Raw genomic sequence first — 18887 nt, 5'->3', positions numbered from 1 at the left:
GAACAACGTCTCCTCCATTTGGTTGCGGCATTAACATGTACGAGTTTGTTCATATGTATAATTATTGCCAATAAGTCTTTTGTACATAATGGGAAAGTATTGTGAATGATCTGTTGTTGAATGCTTTTAAACACCAAGAGTAATTTATGCGCCTTTTAAAAAAGAATAATGTCATGACTAGCGTTTATTAATTAGCATCTTTTGTATATAAAGACGGCAAGCGAGCTGTTAAGTTACGCTGCTATGCTAATGTTGTAAAAGTGAACTAGAGAGCTTGTAATTTACTGATTGTACATAAAGAGGAGAATGTTTTGGAATGATTATATGTGTGGAAATTAAAGATGAAAGAAAAAAAATGCTCATTGTCATTTTTTATGAAACAAATTTACGTGGAAATATTTTGGAAAGGGAGAGAGCGAGGTAGAGCGATAAATATTATGAATGCAATCAACAACAAAAGAAAACTTAATGTTTGAAAAATTACAAATATTTGAATTCGATTACCAAAAAATATGCATTAAAAATTTCCAACATTACAGACAAAATCAAATTGATAACACTGAACAACGGTGACACCAGTCTGTCATTGGATATTCGACTTTTATTGAGTGAAAGTGTTGAACAACACAAGAGTGAGTCTTCACGTTTCTTTTGTTCTGCTGTCAATCACCTCGGGGTTGTCGTGGCAACCTAAATCTCTTTCAAACCAGCAGCAACATTTGTTTGAATGTTCCAAAACCAAAATATCATGTGACAGCCATAGTCTTTTGTTCCAGCTTCAGTGTGGCCATTTTGTGACGCTAACGAATGAGTTTTTTCTTTTTTTTTTTTTTCCTTCTCAGTGTGCTCCTGGAAAGCGGCAGAACTTTTTCTGGGCTGCAAAGGGGTGGAAACTTATACTAGTAAAAGTTCCAGAAAGTTTGCAATAAATTTCCACGTGAATTTTAGCTGGGTAATTTTTTAAATCTTCCAAATTGAAAATTTTCAATGGGAATTAAGTAGGAATTGAAGACAATTTTATGGAAAGATGTCTTATTTAGGCATACAATAAACACATACATTTAGTTTACCATGCACAATAGATTGCTCTCTTTGCCCACATGCAAGAGCATCACAGGACCTTGATTGTGCCATTATTTATCTATTTATTTATTACTTAAGAGCACTGCACAAACTGTGCCTTGCAACACAAAGCAAAAAATTGGCCCAATCAAAGGCCATTGACTTATAAATAAATATTAAATACTTCACAGTGACACTGTTTGTGTGAAATCTGGTTGCGTTTAGTTGAGATTTTCAATTTTGTCAATTCTCATTTAATTCCCATGGAAAGTTTCCATCTTTAACAAAATTACTGCTATTTTGCAACCTGAAGCGCTGTTGTGCTTTTTGGACCAAGATGCCCTTAGAAAAATGTTGTTGGTTTTTTTTTAACATGAGAAGGAAGGATGGCTGAGCACGCCAAGAACACAAAAAAAATATCCATAGCAGCCACACAAACACAAACTCTTGTCATTTTTTGTCCATTAAAAAGTGTCCACAAAAGGTTGCGCTTAGTTTTTTGGGTTTTTTTCCGCAACATAACAATAACGACGACACGTAACGTGAGCTGTTTAGCGACAGGCGCTAACCATTGTCAATCATCTTTCCACGACGACAACAAAAATAATTTGTTTCTGATAAAAGTGTTTTTCCATTAACCGTCCTCTTCCGTGTGTCACATGGTAAAGCGGGAAATGTTGTGGCACACTTCCTGGTCGTGGGCAAAAAGTGCAAAGTCAGCATTGGCTGGCGGCGAGGCGATGCACCGCTCTTTAGTGGCGGTGGAGGAGAAGCGGCGTCATCAGGAGCCAGCAGAGGGCTAGTGGGAGCGCAGGTAGGAGAGGGCGGGCCGGCACTGCCGCCCCGCCGCGCTCTGACAGGTCGGGCGACACCAGCGTCGAATCGCTCGAGTCGCCCCAAAGGCGCTCATTGCCGTTGACCTTCAAGGCAAAGCCACAAGGTTACGCGTACCCCACAGCTCACATTAAGGCAATACTTCCATTCTTTTTCCATTTTACACGTCTGAAGGGGTTTAGAGTTAAGGAGTAGGTTTAGGGTTAAGGCTAAGGTTTAGGTTTAGATTTGAGATCAGGGTGAATTAATTAGGATTTAGGGGTTTGGGGGTCATTTCAGGCGGAGAATGCTGATACTGTCACCTACCTGAGTGGGGATATGTGCTCTCAGAATGTTCTGAGCAGTTTCCATGGAGACATCCGGAACGCCGGTGGCCCGGGGAGCGTTCGTGCTGTCGGCAGCCGGGCTTGGGGCGATGCCGCCCGTTTTCACGTCCGAGCTGTTGCCGAAAGCCAACATAGCCTTCTCTGAAACAACAAGGTGCACTTTTGTTAGCGGATTCTGATGAGAGCCCTACCCCGGTTGAGCTTGAGGCGATTAGCGGTGTTCTTGACATATTACAAGTTTTCAAAATGCCATTTACAAGCATTACCATCAGGTCCCAGTTTGTAGGTAAATGAATGAGGAGTTTGTCGTTTAGCGTGCTCGTCGTCGGAAAAGCCAGGAGGGCATTAAACGCTCAGTGAGTGTGTTGCAGCAAAAGATGAATAATGGCTGCAAAATTTCATGTGACGTTCGAGCCGCTTGTTGCTGTTCGCCTCTCTCCATCATCGTCATCACCATCATCATACTAAAAGAAGCTCACTTGGCGTCAACTTTAATGTGTAACTTCACAGATAAATGTCAAACATCAAAAATGTAATTAAAAGTAGCAAATGTGTGCGCTTTCCTTCCATGACCATGTTTCATTTAACTCAATTGCCAAGAATGACTTCAGTCATCAACTGGAATCAAAACATTCAGGTTATCAAATGATCAAGTTTCATTTGGTGAATTAAATGAAACTTTTTAAAACATTAAAACAAACATTGACTCTCAATCTGGCCAAAGGCTCTAAAATGGCCGCCACTCTCGGGCTGCGGTCAGTGCAAATGACTAAAGACCACATGAGTGAGCATTCGTTGTTCTGGCTGAGGCTAATGAACCAATTGACACTAATTACACGCCATCAAAGTCACTTCAGTGAAGGCGTTGGAGTGAGGAAAGGAGCCGAGGGGCGCCGACGGCACGAACATCCCCCGGGACGCCTGCTGCCCACGCTGCCAAATTTTGCAGTGAAGTGTCAAGCTGCTGCACTAGTTTTCGGATTTTTTTGGGGGGGGGGTCTGTAATTAACGTAAATAGGCCTAATTGTTTTTTAATATTAACATTTAAAGGGCAAAAAAAAGCCCAAAATGAGTACCGTATTTTCCGGACTATAAGTCGCTCCGGAGTATAAGTCACACCAGCCATAAAATGCCCCAAAAAGTGAAAAAAAAAAACATATATAAGTCGCTCCGGAGTACAAGTCGCATTTTGGGGGGCAATTTATTCGACAAAATCCCACACCAAAAACAGTCATGAACGAGCAACAACAGGCTAAACGATAGCAACAACAGGCTAAACGATTAAGGACAACTATTACATGAATAACATGTTTATAAAACCATCGGTGTCACTCCAATTCATTAAATCCATTGATCGTTTGATACGATAGCAACAGGCTAAACGATAGGTATGCTAACGTGACAAACACAAACGAAGAGCTGAGAATGGGCCTGACGTAACATATAGAGTTATTAAAGAAAACGATTACATGAATAACACGTTTATAAAATCATCGGTGTCACTCCAATTCATTAAATCCATCGATCGTTCTTTGTCAACAATGGGTGCGCGTAGCTGAGGGCGCTTGCACTTCAAAATATTCCACAGGCTCATATAACGATAGATAAACTATATTTCAAATAACTATAATATAAGCAGTAATATCATCAAACCATCCGTGCACTTTAAATCCATTAAATCCATCGATCAAATTCCTCTTCCTTTGTCAACATCGCCGCGCGTGCGCCCTGACGTCAGCCTCGTCTTTATTCCACAGATCTAGTATATAACTATATTGTAGCGTTAAGAAAGTACAAGGATAGACGTGGGTTTGGTAAACGGCTCTTTATTAAACAAAACAAACTTCCAAGCGTATGGCGGCGTGGACTTCCAGACACGAGAGCTCCATGGCATAGGACCGGGCGTGCGTAATGGCCATGTCCGAGCCCCATGCACCGTTTGCGGACAACCACTCGGCCGAGCGCCGGCCCCCGACTCAGTAGAGTAGGACCGGGCGTGCGTAAAAGCCATAATAGTTTTTCAAACCTTCTATGTCACTCCAAATCCTTAATTCCTTCCAACTCTTTGTCCTCCGTGTCACTTAGAAATAATCACCGCTAATGATGCCGGTAGTCCTTACGTGGGTACGTTTGTCCTTTATGTAAACAACCACCGTGCCGTGCCACTGACGTCACTTCAAATAGTAATCCCTTGGTACATCACGGTTCTCCAAACTTTCTTTCTGCTGCTCGATTACTGTTTTCAGCTGCATATTTTACAACTTGAAGTTTGTAACCTGCAAAATATGAGGTGGGTCTCATCACGAAGGGCGACGAGACTCGGTACAGGTCGGAAGTTGACCTTCTGACCACGTGGTGCAGGGACAACAACCTCCTGCTGAACGTCGGTAAGACCAAGGAAATCATTGTTGACTTCCGGAAGGGTCACAAAACACACCTGCCGCTGATCATCAACGGTGCTGTGGTGGAGAGGGTGAGCTGCACCAAGTTCCTGGGGGTGCACATCAGTGAGGACCTCTCCTGGTCAGCGAACACCTCGTCACTGGCAAAGAAAGCTCAGCGCCGCCTGTACTTCCTGCGGAAGCTCAGGCGTGCATGTGCTCCTCAGGCAGTCCTGTCTACATTCTACCGTGGCACCATTGAGAGCGTCCTCACCAGTTGCATCGCTGTCTGGGGTGGTAACTGCACTGAACAGAACTTGAAGGCCCTGTAGCGCATAGTGAATACGGCTGGTAAGATTATTGGTGCTTCGCTTCCCTCCCTGAAGGACATTTACACCTCCCATCTCACCCGCAAGGCAACCTCGATTGCCAGGGATGTGAGTCACCCGGCTCACTCTTTGTTTGACCTTCTGCCCTCTGGGAAGAGGTACAGGAGCCTGCGCTCCCGCACCACCAGACTCGCCGACAGCTTCTTTCCCCAGGCTGTTAGGGCCCTGAACTCGCTACCCCCTTCTGCGTAGCGTGCGGCACTGTTGCGCTATTTTCGGGAATGTCTGCTGTACGCGCACTTGCTCTTTTTTGTTTTTTTCTTTTTGTGCTCCTCTTAATTATTTATTTATTGTTGTGTTATTTATTCATTATTTATTCAGCACGCTTTTGTTATACTTGTTTACTGTTTGTCTGTTGTGAGCCATGTCTTGTCACCGTGGGATAGGGGGGAACGAAATTTCGGTTTCTTTGTGTGTCTTTGGCATGTGGAGAAATTGACAATAAAGCTGACTTTGACTTTGACTTTGAGTTTCTTTTTGGTGCCATTTTTCTTAAGCCCACCCAGTTGATGAGTCACGGCCAACGGTGAAATTTAGGGCGCCCTCATCCAGTTTCGTCTGAAAATATAATTTTTTTCAGATGTAGTTTTCTGTTTTGTTTATTTGGTTGTTTTATCAAAGTCAAAGTCTGCTAAATTGTCGATTTTTTTTTTTTTTTTTTTTTATATATACCAAGACACACAAAGAGATTGAAATTACGTTCCCACTATCCCTCGGTGAGAGATGCATACAAGCAACACAAAAAAACCCAAGAAGGCACAAACAATGAATAAATAAGAGTGTTGAATAAATGATAAATAAACAAATAATAACAAATAATAATAATACCGTATTTGCCGGTGTATAAGTCGACTCGGTGTATAAGTCGACCCCCTAAAATTCGACGGAAATTTACGATTTTATGATATATCCTTTGTATAAGTCGAGCTCAATTGTTGCATTATATTAAACTTCAAAATTCAATCAGAAATATGCGAAATTTATTGACGAAATGTGTTCAAATTCCGGGAGGCCGTGCACATGCGCAGTGGCCGGAAATAGCTCCAGCCGAGCGGATCAGCACTTTATAAGTACCGCGGAGGAGATCGCGGAGCCTCATTCGACTTCCAGCGGCCAGCGCACTCGCGCACGCCGCCTGGCACCACCGGGAGGCCGTGCGCACGCGCCAAGTGGCCGGAAATAGCTCCCGCCGAGCGGATCGGCTCTTTATAAGCACCGCGGAGGAGATCGCGGAGCCTCATTCAACTTCCAGCGGCCGGCGAGCTCGCACACGCCGCCCGGCACATCCGGGAGGCCATGCGCACGCGCCAAGTGGCCGAAAGTAGCTCCCGCCGAGTGGATCGGCTGTTTATAAGCACCGCGGAGGAGATCGCGGAGCCTCATTCGACTTCCAGCGGCCGGCGAGCTCGCGCACGCCGCCCGGCACATCCGGGAGGCCGTGCGCACGCGCCAAGTGGCCGAAAATAGCTCCCGCCGAGCGGATCGGCACTTTATAAGCACCGCGGATGAAATCGCGGAGCCTCATTCGACTTCCAGCGGGCCGCGCACTCGCGCACGCCGCCCGGTTCAAATTTTCTAAGTGCCAACGGCTCTTGCGCCATAAAGAGTCCGCCTCGGCTGGTTCCCCATGTCGGCCATAACAAGTGAAAATTCGGCCTCTTCCCCTGGAAGTCCGGCCAAGTTTAGCGAATATTTTCTAAGTGCCAACGACTCATCCGCCGTAAAGTGTCTGCCTCGGCTTGTTCCTCCGGTCGGCCAGAACAAGTGAAAATTCGGCCTCTTCCCCTGGAAGTCTGGCTAAGTTTGGCGAATATTTTGTAAGTGCCAACGACATTCATTTAGACATGGCAATTGAATGTTTACGTACCGGTAGTTATTGTCGTTGCTTGACGCGCGATGACTCGCACATTCGCTCAATACTCAGTAATTCCCCCTAGCAGTCATCGTCGCTGTCTGGCTTTCGATGTCCGTTATTGAGGTGAGAATATTTGAAATTGTTGCTGAGGATGCGTGTTAATGCGACGAACGCTTTATAATGATTCAGTTTCTCGCTGTTTGATGAGCCTGACGGACGCACACCCACGCACAATGAGATGCATGAGAAACGGCCTTGGTTACCATCACATTTGAAGCGATGAATACGAAGTTAAATTTTATGACTCGGTGTATAAGTCGAGGTCGATTTTTTTCGGTCGATTTTGGATCGAAAAAGGTCGACCAATACACTGGCAAATACGGTAATAAATATAAGAGGAGCAAAAATGGAGCAAGTGTACATACAGCAGACAGTGGACTTGGATATGGTGCTTTAAAGTGTTAATTGCTTTATTTGATGTTTTCTCTATTTTTTATGTTTTGAATATGTTCAAGATAAAGATATAAAAGCATGTGAAGTGATCAACTATACTAAAAATAACATGGGAAGTGGTCAACTATACTTGTAAGTAAGTGATGTCTTAATGATCAAGTAAAAATTTGTGAAAAAAAACATATAAGTCGCTCCTGAGTATAAGTCGCCCCCCACCCAAACTATGAAAAAAACTGCGAAACTATAAAAAATAGTCCGGAAATTACGGTACTTGCACATGTTGTTATTTTTTTGTACTGGACCAACTAAAATCAGTTGATGTGCATATTTTTGGCTCTCCTTTGTCCCTTTGTCTCCTTTTTACTCACTGAGGCAGACATTGTCGTGGAAGAAGGCCAGGAATCCAGCACACTGCTCCTGCTGGTGGCCGCCGGTACTGCAGGAGCACCAAGGTCCCACGTTGGAGGTGGAGTTGTCAAGGTAGTTGGGAGTAATGGTGCTGCCTGGCCAGACGGGCGAAATATGAAAAAATGATTAAAAGAGCATCATCGTGTGATCCGCGGCGACAGCTCATTATTGCCGACATCATCTGCCGCCAGGGTGTGTTTTACTGACTCGGCATTCTTTGATCTAAGTCTTTTGTTTGACGGCGGATCGATGGCAACACGCCGCCGCTTCTCTTTTGCTTGACGTGCACGGAAAGCTTTTGCCTCATCGGGCTCTGATAATGAAAGCTTTGATAAGTCAAGACCATGACTTGACACGTCTCGCTTTTATTCTTCGCACGTTGAGCACAACGTGGCAGAAGCACATTGTCATATTGCAGACATATTGTCAGCCCGCAAACTATGATGATATGGTAATAACTAGGCTAAACGCTTGCAGCACTCGTCCGTCCGTCTGCCGGGTGTTCTTACCTATGAGGCCGGTGTAGGCCAGTAGACACGCCGCGTGGTTCTCCTGCTTGCACCCGCTGGAGCTGCCGTGCCAGGGCTGGCAGTCGTACTGGAACTGAGCCCAGCGGGACCTGAGACAAGAGAACAAATTCATCAGCGCCGTGGCTCCCCAAGGCCACAAGGATCTTCATTGTTGTTAAACAAGATTAGCGTGAGCTCGGTGGTCGAGCCCCTCCCTGATACGGATTACAGGAAGTTGCTAAAAAAGTAGCTTTGGAGGCCGGACTATTCAAGAGGCAAAATGGCCAATGACCTGCAGACGTAGTCAGCTTTGCAGAGCCTGAGCTGGGCCAGGCAGCCGGGCTTGTCCTTGTCCTCATAGGAGCAGCCGGGCACCACGGTCTGGCGGCGGCGCTCGGCGCAGGCTGTGTCGGTGCACGGGCAGAAGAGCAGCTCGTGCGTGTAGTCGGCTGGCACGCGGTCAAAGAACTTGCGCAGAGCCTTGTTGCACTTGGGCCGGTTGCACGGGCCCGAGCGGGCCGATGGCTGGATGCAGGACGACACGTACTCGGTGCGCAGCTTCTGGCACGTCTCGTCGATGTTGCAGGCCTTGGCGGCGTCCAGGCAGCGGTTGACCGTCGTCACTTCCGACTCTGCCGTGGAGACGAGGAAACCGACAGCGAGTCATCAAACTTGGCCGCCAGGCTTCCTTGCACACAATGACAAAACAGCACATCTCGCATCGGCCGTCTGTCAACAATCCGTGCTTCAAATTTGGCCAAAAACGCGGGGCCAGAGTCGTCTGTTGAAAGAGCGTCGCAAACAGAAATGGAAACGGTGGCAGGGAAGCTCTCATCTCTGGAGAGTGCTGGGTGAAATCCCAGCCAATGTTTAGCAATGACTCGAGTGTGCGGCTGCAGATGTTGTTGACTTGACACTCTTCACCTTCTGCATGCTAAAGTGAGCCAACAAGTTGATTATACATAACGGCCGTGCTCAGCCATGAATAGAACATGAAAAGCGGCTAAATGTTGCATGCGCCAGGCACAGCGCAAGCTAGTGGGCGGCAGGGCTGGATGCCTTTCAGAGACACCTCTAATGGCGGAATACATCATTCTGCCGGGTTAATCCAGAGGGAAAAGTGGCTCTTCCCTCGCTCCCGCCTGGAATTACTCGTCCCCCAACCATCGTGCCTTACTATCTGTGCCATATCATACTATCCGGGATAATAATGGTGTCATTTTTGATACGTTTATCGCAAATGGCGGAAGAACACACCTGTCAGCTGCTGATGAGCGACAGCTTCAACAAAGAGGTCAAGAGGACAGATCGCCACGGCGGCGGTCGTTGCTTTTGGGCCTCGAGGAAAGACCAACTTATCGTTAGCCTCGAGGCACAACCGCCTGAGTGGTTTCAGAATGTTTTGGGGAAGCAAGACCTCGCCATGCAGCTAGCAACCCACCTCCGTGCCCAGCGCCACCCTGCTACGTAAACTAAGATCAGCTGGCGTGACCTGCCTCGCCCCGAGTGACCCGCTTGTCAATCCGGCCACGATGGCAGATAGCGCCGCACATTAGTGTGCAAAGCGCCCACGGCCGCCTCAGCTGCTGCACCGGGGCGCTCTCGGAGCTGTCCTGTAAAATATGGATGGGCCACGGAGAGCCAGCTAACAACCTGACGCGCACCGTCACTTCTTCCTCCTGACTTGGCAGAGGAGGAGCCGATTGACAAAATGTGTACGGCGGACTCTCGCTGGGCTCTCCAAGACGCGGCCGGGAACCAAGGCACAAAAATACCAGAAATGGATAAACGCAGATTCTTGCGCTTGGCGACGACTTTAAAACGTAGAGCGGGAGGTATTTTGTCCCCCATATTTTTTATTGGCTTAAGCGACTCAACTGGAATTTCCCCTTCCTGCGTCTGAGGGGTCTGAAAGATGCAGCTTCATTTGAGCATTCAGATTTATTTTCTAATCTAAAGCAGCTGTTGAACAATAACAGCAGGCCCGCTGAAATTGCCTAGCAACGTGCCACTGCTGCCCTTTGCCTCACCGTCCTGTCTCGTTTATAAGCAAGTGCCTTTTATTTCCACTCCTGCAAAATGTGTCTAATGTGCCCGTGAAATCAGCTTTCTTTGTACACGACGAGGAGTTTAGTTTGAATGTTTATGGTTGCCACAATCACGTTGCATCAAGCCACGAATTAAAGGTCATACGTAGGAGAAAAAAAAAAAAAGCTGTTGCGTTTTATTTGGGTGTGATAAAACCATAGCGGCAGGAGGTCAGCGATTTTGCTGGCATCGCCTCCTCAGCATATTTGTGTGCGATGTTCCGTCACCCTTTGTCTTGATTCATCGCTCACGCTAATGTCGCTAAGCGCTGTTCCACACCAAAGACGTTTTTAACGAGTCATTAGGCTAATTAGCAAAAGCCGTCACAACTCAAGAGGTGGAACTTGATGATTACTTTGACGCTCCAGCATCAATAAACTGAAGAAATGATCGAAAAATATGTTTTGGCCATGAACAACACGCCTAACAAAGAGTGAATGTTTCTCTAACATTCCTTCTAGTGCAAACAATTTCTGGTCGCCACTTGAGAGCAAGAATAGAGTGTTACCTTGAGCCACATACTGCTTCATCAACCCAAGAGTGGCACTGTCACAATTAATTGACTAATCACCAATAATCTGTCTCATTTCTACACCTGATTTGGATGTAAATAGTCCTGAGCCATTGCAATCGTGTCCCAATACTTATGGACGTCACGTGATCTCATCAGGAGCAAACAAAGTGTCCATCGCACCACTCGTACGTACATTCCAGGAAAGCAGTCATTAACGTGAGCCTTGTGTGTGTGTGTGTGTGTGTATGTGTGTGTGCGCGTGTGTTTTCTTGTTTTGCTTTTTTGAATAAATGATGACACCTGAGGCGCGAGCGCGGCCTGAAAACTCACCGGCGGCGATGGAGGCCAAGCGCACGTAGTCGGAGCCCCTCTCCTCGGGCTCGTACGGGAAGTCCTCCACCAGTCTCAGGCCTGCAAAAAAGAAAGTCCGTCCGTCACGTCACCATGGCAACACAACGGCGACCACAGAGAAAAAACTGCGAGAGTGAAAATGAAGTTCAAAGGAAAAAGTAGATTTTGCGCAACGACTGTACAGCGCAGGTGGGAAAGCCTCACTATGCAAGATGACCTTTGAAGACCTCAACCAGAGTTTCAAATCCTAAACTGGAAATGTGAACTCTTGACCCAAAGCCGAATTCAAAATCCCAGCCCTGGCTAGACACTTTGCCTTCTGGCACTAATTTGAAAGAATAATGGTAGGATACGTGTAGGACACAGCCACAGCAATCCCTCCCGACTCCTACCTGAGGAGTTGAGGTCTTCTCGATTTGTCCGCAGGAGCTCCTCAGCTCACTGCTAACAGCAGAGCGGGAAGCCAAAAGCAAAATGTTGTGTGTGAGTGTGTCGTTTGTCACGCCTTCAAAGTCATCTTGGGCATTTCACGCATCCTGTTGAGAGTCGTTTTCCTGCGCTGGCGTACGTTTGATGAATGCAGCCGCCATGGCTGTGGGTGGAACGTTATGAATAATCGCCTCCCTTGCTACACTTCCTCCCTCCTCTTCTTTTAGCCATTTCCACAGCAACAATCATTTTTTTGCTAACCCCCCCAAAAAAAGGTAAAACTGTCTTGCCACCACCCACCCTCGGCGACTGGCCATTTGTGGAAATTTCCTTGGGCCGTCAGCAGAAAATGAACAATTATTGATTAATCCTCGCCTTTTCAAAGTGGGCTTTTCTACAATTAAAGTTTTATGGCGAAAAATAAATGAAAGGGAAGCAACAAACTTGGAAACAATTACACATTAATGGAGAGGGTGCTGATGTGCAGGGGGAGGGGGGGGGCGCCTGAGGCAAGTCTCATCTAAGCGAGCCACGAGAAGGAGGCTTGCGGTCTGACCGTGCAGGATGGCCTGCTGCAGGCTCCAGTAGATGCTGAGGCAGTTCTTCTCCTTCTTCATTCCGCGCTTACAGCGGCAGCCTCGCAGCGGCGTGGCCATGAGCGCTGTCATGGCCGTTTCGCACTGGTTGCGGGCGCCGGGGCCCAGCTTGACGCTGCCGTCGCCGGCCACGCACTGGCGCAGGGTGCGCAGGCGTGGGCTGCAGGCCTCGTCCCCGGAGCAGGCGTCGCCCGCGCTCAGGCAGTCCCAGCTGCCCTCGCCCACCGATGCCCACGCAGGACCTGCAACGACATCACAATGCCATGAGCCAGTATACTCCCGAAGCGTCTGTGCGTGTTTGGCGCATTTCAAAATGATGACTTGATTTCCAAAACAACGAAAATGGAGGCAACTTGATGATGTTATTTGTCAAAGCAAAACAAAACAGTAAAGAGGCTTACTGGCTTTCTTTGCGGATTCCTTGTGGTCATTTCACAACCTTGAAGCCGATGACGTTTATTAAGGTTTTGGGTGACAGTGATTGAGCTCGAAGGTTGCCTGACTGTATTTTGTTTTTTTTTAAATGTTATTATCATTCATAACATCAGCCTCTTCCCTCTTCCGTCGTCATTAATCATTTTTGTCTTTTCCCCTGGGTTTAGAAAACTTTAAGCAAACTTTCAACAAGAAATTCTTTTTGCCTTTGCTGACAAATAGCGATGCACAAACTTTTCCGCCAACGCTCAAGGATAAAAACTTGAGGCTTTTGTCATTTACCGTCGCCCATCTGTCTCGTTTGGAGGTTCCAACTTGGTAACAATTAGAAGAAATCCGAGTTGTCTATTTTTCAAAGACCCCTGCAAATGTCCACAATCAACCTCCAAAATCGCCTTCAAAGCAAAATGGCCGACTTCCTGAGTTTTGGCTTCTTGAAACTATTTGGTGGGTCTACCCAAGATGGACATGCTTACCAGATTTCATTTGGTGAGGCAAAACAAGCTTTGCTGGTGATGAAGTCCGCTTTTGAAGGATGCCGCCAAATAATCTTAACGTTGAAAACTAACGGCAGACTTTCTGTGTATTTCTAGAGCACTACTTTTTTGGTGGGTCTGGACATGCCTACCAAAATTCAAGTGAAACTGGCTTTGGTGAGTGACTGAAAAGACAATTCCACAGGGCACTAGCGAGGCAGGATATCTGCTCCCGATCAAAATGGCTGACTTCCTGTGAGCCATTTTTGTGACTCTGCTCATAATTGACACGTTGAGCAAATTTCACGTGGCAAAGTCAAAGTGGTCTTCATTACATGTGATCTGGACTCAAGGAGGCTTTGCCTTGCAGATTTTTTTCCGTCTTCAAACCCAATCTGGTGAATCTTTTGCCAACCATCCACACACGTCGTTCACGCCACCCGCAGCAGAAAAACAATGGTTGAGGAGAAAGAGCTGCTTTGCATGCAAAACGAGTCACATCGTGTCACCTCGTATACGCTTTGCATGGAATCGTCCTGTTTTTGAAGGGCAGCTTACAATGTTTTGGTGGGTCCGGTGACCAACTTTGGCCCAGCTCTGCTCTTTCAGTCCATCAGGGCCTCTTCAATTGTGACGAGACATATTGCGGGTGTACCTTGCTCTATTTCTCATCAATTTTCCATTCAGAAAGTTAAATCTTTAAAATGTATTAAGTGCAACAAGCTGTTACATGGCTGGGAAGCATGTAAATTCTTAATAGACACATAAATACTGGAGCTCAGACTGGCATCAAAATTAAATGGAGTGCACTTGCAGACTATAGTACCACCCAATCTTGATGGCATGTTGACTGATCTCATCGAAACAAACCAAAGGGCATGTGGACACAGCACATCAACACCCAGGAAGGTTTTTAGTTTCAAATAACTTTCTTTAGCCTTCACGGTGCCACGACATAGTGGCACAACAAAAGAAGTGGCTTCTCTTTGCTCCCATTGTTGTTGCTACTAGCTTCATTCTAGCTAGCACTAAGCTAATGAAGGTTGTCTGACTGCTCAAAGTGGTTCAGAATGCCTTTGTTGCATTTTCTTATTAGCGTGCGCTTTTTAACCGCGGTGACTCAGTGGCTCTGCTGGGAGCTGCGTTGTTTTGTTGCGTTGCGGTCACCGCAGAGATGCGCACACTCGCACTAATGGAAAAACACTGTTGAGACCCTTAAGACGTCTTTGGGCTTGGACCAACAACAACCAACACATTCCTCGATGACTTGGTCGGTGCCAAGCTCTTCTATTTGAATGACCACCCACCCAGTAGCTTTGAGGGTGCGTGTGAATCTTAGCAACTTTGCATGATTGTTATCAATGACTTATTGTTAATTATGTAGGTGAGGCAAATTAAACTAGCTTAAAGAGAGCTGCCTTACGTGGAATAAAAACTCACTAAAATCATAATAGAGTTGAGCTAAGATATAGGCAGTTTATTTCTCCAATTTTGTTTCACTTGACATATTGGAGAAAATATCGCCACAAAACCAGTCAAGCCTTTATGATCTGCAAACTCTCTAAGTTGATTTTGTGCTGTTCCGTTCTGGAAAATGATGCAATTATGAGGCTGAAATTTGACAAGTGGCTGATAAGAAAAACAAAAGACGTAACCGGCGGACTCCCAATTAGTGTCGTGGAGCGGTTGAAATGAAATTGCCCGATAATTACGGATATTTTGGAAGGGAATAAATCCGACCCGGGAGCAATGAAGAAGCTCTTATATGACTGCGAATATTGCAAGCGCCGATTAAAAAATGATAAGCGCTCTGTGCATTCCGACATCGTTATTATGAGGAGCTCATTCATTATTACAACAATGTCATTTCACTGACATAAGTGGAAGAAGAAGTTAGCGAACTGGAAGTCTTTCATCAGCTGACATGCGCTTGTTCTTCAACTAAAATACGATTCGTGCCCTGGCAATATTTTACATATGACACTAATAAACACTGGCAAACATGTGCTACCGTAGAGATTACAAACAGCCAATTGTTTACGTGGAACAGAGCTTCGGATAAGTAACCCACTTTTGCATGCATGATCAAAAAACAATTTAATTGAAATGTTTGTTTGAAATGTGTTTTAAAAATGATATATTTTACAAAAACTTATGTATTCTTATTTCTTGATTGAATTAATGATAATTTTATTATAATTTTAGAATTGATTTGCCTATTATTTATTATATATTATTTTCACTTCAAAATATTATTTGTACTGCATTATTTGTACTATTTCATGATAAAATTACTTACTAAAATTACAAATTTCTTCTCAAACACAAAATGATTGATCTTTGGCTGGCAACCGGTTCTTAGCGTCTTCCCACCCGGGATGAGCTCCACGGCGCTCGTGACCCTCGTGAGGATAAGCGGCAAAGATAATGGATCCCGGGATGAATTACTGATCATTTAATTAGATTGATAAAGTTACATGAATGAAAGAGCTGAATAAAGGTAACTAATGACAAACTTCTTGCTTAAATGCGCACTTGCTTGATTATTCAGCAAGTTAGTCAGTCAGCGTAAACAAGAAACATTTGGACTAAAAGGTGAAAGAAATACGGTTTTTTTGCGTCTGTCAAAACCTTGCGAATAACCTGCTTGACTTCACTTTACCTTCCTTCTGGAGAATAAAAAGGCTGAGTGCATTTGGATGCACAATTGCCTTTTGCGTGCCTGTTTGAATACGCTTCTTTGAACCAAAATGTGCTTTATGATTTTTTTTTTTTTTACCCAGTACTCACCCGCCGGCATCCCGGTGTCAGCGTCTATTTCCAACACAGCAGTAAGCCAACCCCCGCTTCTGACTGACAACAAAATATTTTTGAGATATTTTTTTGTAAATAATCGGCTTGAGTTGATCTCAGGTTGCATTTCTGGCAATTGTTAAAATATGACAGGAGAACCTGAAAAAAAACCTGCATTGATTTTCATTGTAAAGTGTTGATTTATAAAGCAAAAAAAGAAAAATTCATTTTCCAGCCTTTTAGTTTATCTATTTTGAACCACAGGTCCAACTATGCCCATTGTAAATATGTGTGACGTGTTCATCCAATCTTGCTCAGTTTGACGAATATTTGTTAACATTTCAGGTTGCTATTCTTATCAATTATTCAAATGTAAGTTAGGTAATAATTTAGGTGGAAAAGAGGGATGATGTTTGACGCATGTGTCAAACATCTTGAACGACTTTGTGGTGACAATAAGTGCAAAGATGATATTTTGACTGTCGCTCGCCCGTGCGTGTGCGAATTAGTATTTCGTTCTGCCGTCTGCAATTCGTCGTGTCTTTAATTCCCCTGAAAATGAGCTTTTCCTGTCAATTGAATGCATCAAAAAGCTGCCGATTAAAATTCCGACAAGGTGGGCTTTTGGAGCCGAAGGGGTTGCAATGAGTCCGTCAGCTGACAATTAGCGGGGTTAAAAGTTTTAGACGAGGGAACACGCTAACCTTGACACAGACTTACCGATAAAACCTGCGCAACTCCGCATCATTAGTGAGTTATCATGATGCCGCGCGAGGCTCAGACATCTACACTGCATTCATTAGCGATTAGCAGCTAATTAGCGGGTGTTGTTGGCAAGAGATAAAAATAGACTTTGATGTTGCTTTGACTTTGACAATGCCTCTGGCCAATGTTTGACGGTGACATGGGCAAGCAGATTCCTCGACGCTCGGCTGGTTTTTAGGTTTATCTCCACTTTGTATGATGATAATAATGCGTATTGACAGACTCGTTAAATTAATCGCACGCCCAAGGCTCAAACTGATATTTCTTTCTTTGCGGAGCAGTTTTGTGAATCATTCAATCAAAATTGAATTGAAAAGTGAAATTAAAATCATCTTTAATTTCCATCCTTTTTATTCTGAAACTGGACTTTATTTCAAATTGAAACATATTCCGATCTAAGATCTGTTGTGTTTCATGGGAGTCTACAAAAATTGGAGAATATTTATTGTCAAGATGCTAAGATGCGAAGATGAGAATTTAAATCTAGACAATGTTTCAAAACGATTAATCGGTTATCAAAATAGTTGCTGAAAGAAAAATCGACCAAGTGACGACTAGCTAAACTAGCTACGTGAGCACTAAACTTTGAAATTAATTGAAACACTTCGTTGCAGCCGTTCTGTCCATTTTTGGGGCGTTTTTGTCCAGGTCTTGTGCTGCTACAGGAGTAGGAGGAGGAGGGGGAAGAGGAGGGTATTAATTCGTTTCACTGGCAGGTCTTGCCTTTGCAGCCGGAGGCGTCGTTTTAACGAGCGAGGGGAGGGTGGTGTTGGGGGGGGGCAACATTGGGCAAGCTGAGCCAAAACGGCCCCAGCAGAGGAAAACTGAGTCGGACACAAACGACTGGTCCGGCCTCGCTCTCTTGGATGTCAGAAGCGATCGGCGGATTCGTCTGTGGATTTCTGGGCTCCGTACGCAGAGCAAGCCAGAGAAAAAAAAAAGCTTCTCTGCGTGTCCAAGCATACTGAGAAAGTCTCTGTTGGCGCCATTTCCTTGCTTGAATTGAAAACAACAAATATTCACGTAATACAGTACCTAGCAAGCACATCAGCCAAAACTGTCTCCAAAGAGCTTCAAACGGACTTGGCTGCATTACAGCCAGCCGACTGAATGGCAATTTAAACAGGGTGTAGCAGCATGTGGCTCAATTTTGCCAACACATTAGGAAGCTTCAAAAGAATCGAAAGGTTGAATACGAATAAAAGTAACATGCGAGAGAGACTAAATGACACCCTCTCCTTTGGAACTTGTTTCCCTCCAATCCTATAGGTGGCGATAATGGAAATAAAAAAAACAACAACAATGGGCGCTAGACACAGTTGGTGTGCATAACACAAAACGTCTGCTAACTTCTCCACACGCCAATCATCTGCTTGTATTTGAGGAATCCAAGCAAGTCGATAATATGTGCTTTGTTAAGATATGCTTCTTATTGAAATAAAAGGAAATGTCTCCCCCTGAAGGTAGCACAAAGCTATTTGAATAGACTTGAAAACAGGGCAATAGGGAGGAGAGAAAATTTAGTATGAGTGTGTGTGTGTGTGTGTGTGTGTGTGTGTGTGTGTGTGTGTGTGTGTGTGTGTGTGTGTGTGTGTGTGTGTGTGTGTGTGTGTGTGTAAAGTAAGCCTGGGGCTAAATCGCTCCCTTTGCAGCCCTTTGTAAGCTTCCAGCCTGTTGCCGGTAAATATTGCATACGACTTTTTTTTCACAATTTATTCTCACAGTTTGGTGTACAGCAAACATTGCCACCCACACGCGTCGTTTGTCTTCGTTAGCCACCAGCTAGCCACCTGCTAGCTGCAGTCCCTGTAGTTGCCACCTGTTTTTAGTGCTAATTATGTGACAGAAAGTAGAACAAAAAAAAAAAGTTTTACTCCTACATGTGTTCATTCGTGCAACAATCTCAACTCGAGTGAAAAACTAAATAAATTCGTGAATTTAATGTGCAGTTGATGTGTATGAAAAGATGATTTTGACGTGTGAAACGTCCATCTCTGTTTAGCCCAGCCTCTTACCCAATAATTACGCAGACAACAATAAATTTACATCTAATTTAATATAAGCGTTTAAGTTCCCATTTCTATGTAAAGGAAATGTGTTTATGTTCTATTTCTCCAATTGAAGTGGAGGTTTTTGTCCTGACAGGACAATTGCTCTTTTGCCGCTTTTCACAGTACAAATTCAGTGCGAGATGCTGAACGTAAGCAAGTGCAACTTTAACCT

At 44.9% G+C, this 18887-nt stretch overlaps 1 protein-coding gene across 3 annotated transcripts in view; it reads right to left on the bottom strand.

Annotated features, from left to right (window-relative positions):
• Positions 1-581: 581 nt before the first annotated feature.
• gfra4a (GDNF family receptor alpha 4a) overlaps positions 582-18887 on the bottom strand; it is a 42246-nt gene continuing 23940 nt past the window's right edge. For 2 of the 3 annotated variants that reach the window (XM_088400513.1, XM_088400512.1), the window contains 7 exons: positions 12156-12437; positions 11150-11230; positions 8510-8849; positions 8218-8327; positions 7669-7803; positions 2203-2363; positions 582-1982 (listed from right to left, as the gene is read on the bottom strand). In XM_088400513.1, coding sequence (XP_088256639.1) covers positions 1815-1982; positions 2203-2363; positions 7669-7803; positions 8218-8327; positions 8510-8849; positions 11150-11230; positions 12156-12437 — 1277 coding nt within the window. In that variant the 3' untranslated portion in view covers positions 582-1814. Of the gene's footprint in view, positions 1983-2202; positions 2364-7668; positions 7804-8217; positions 8328-8509; positions 8850-11149; positions 11231-12155; positions 12438-16619; positions 16718-18887 lie in introns of those variants that run through there. The other variant, XM_088400511.1, reaches the window with a different exon arrangement.

The sequence above is a fragment of the Syngnathus floridae genome, chromosome 16, assembly GCF_059516105.1.
Source record: "Syngnathus floridae isolate MCC-2025c chromosome 16, RoL_Sflo_1.0, whole genome shotgun sequence".
NCBI classification, from domain to species: domain Eukaryota; kingdom Metazoa; phylum Chordata; class Actinopteri; order Syngnathiformes; family Syngnathidae; genus Syngnathus; species Syngnathus floridae.
This window is presented reverse-complemented; position numbering and strand designations above follow the sequence as displayed.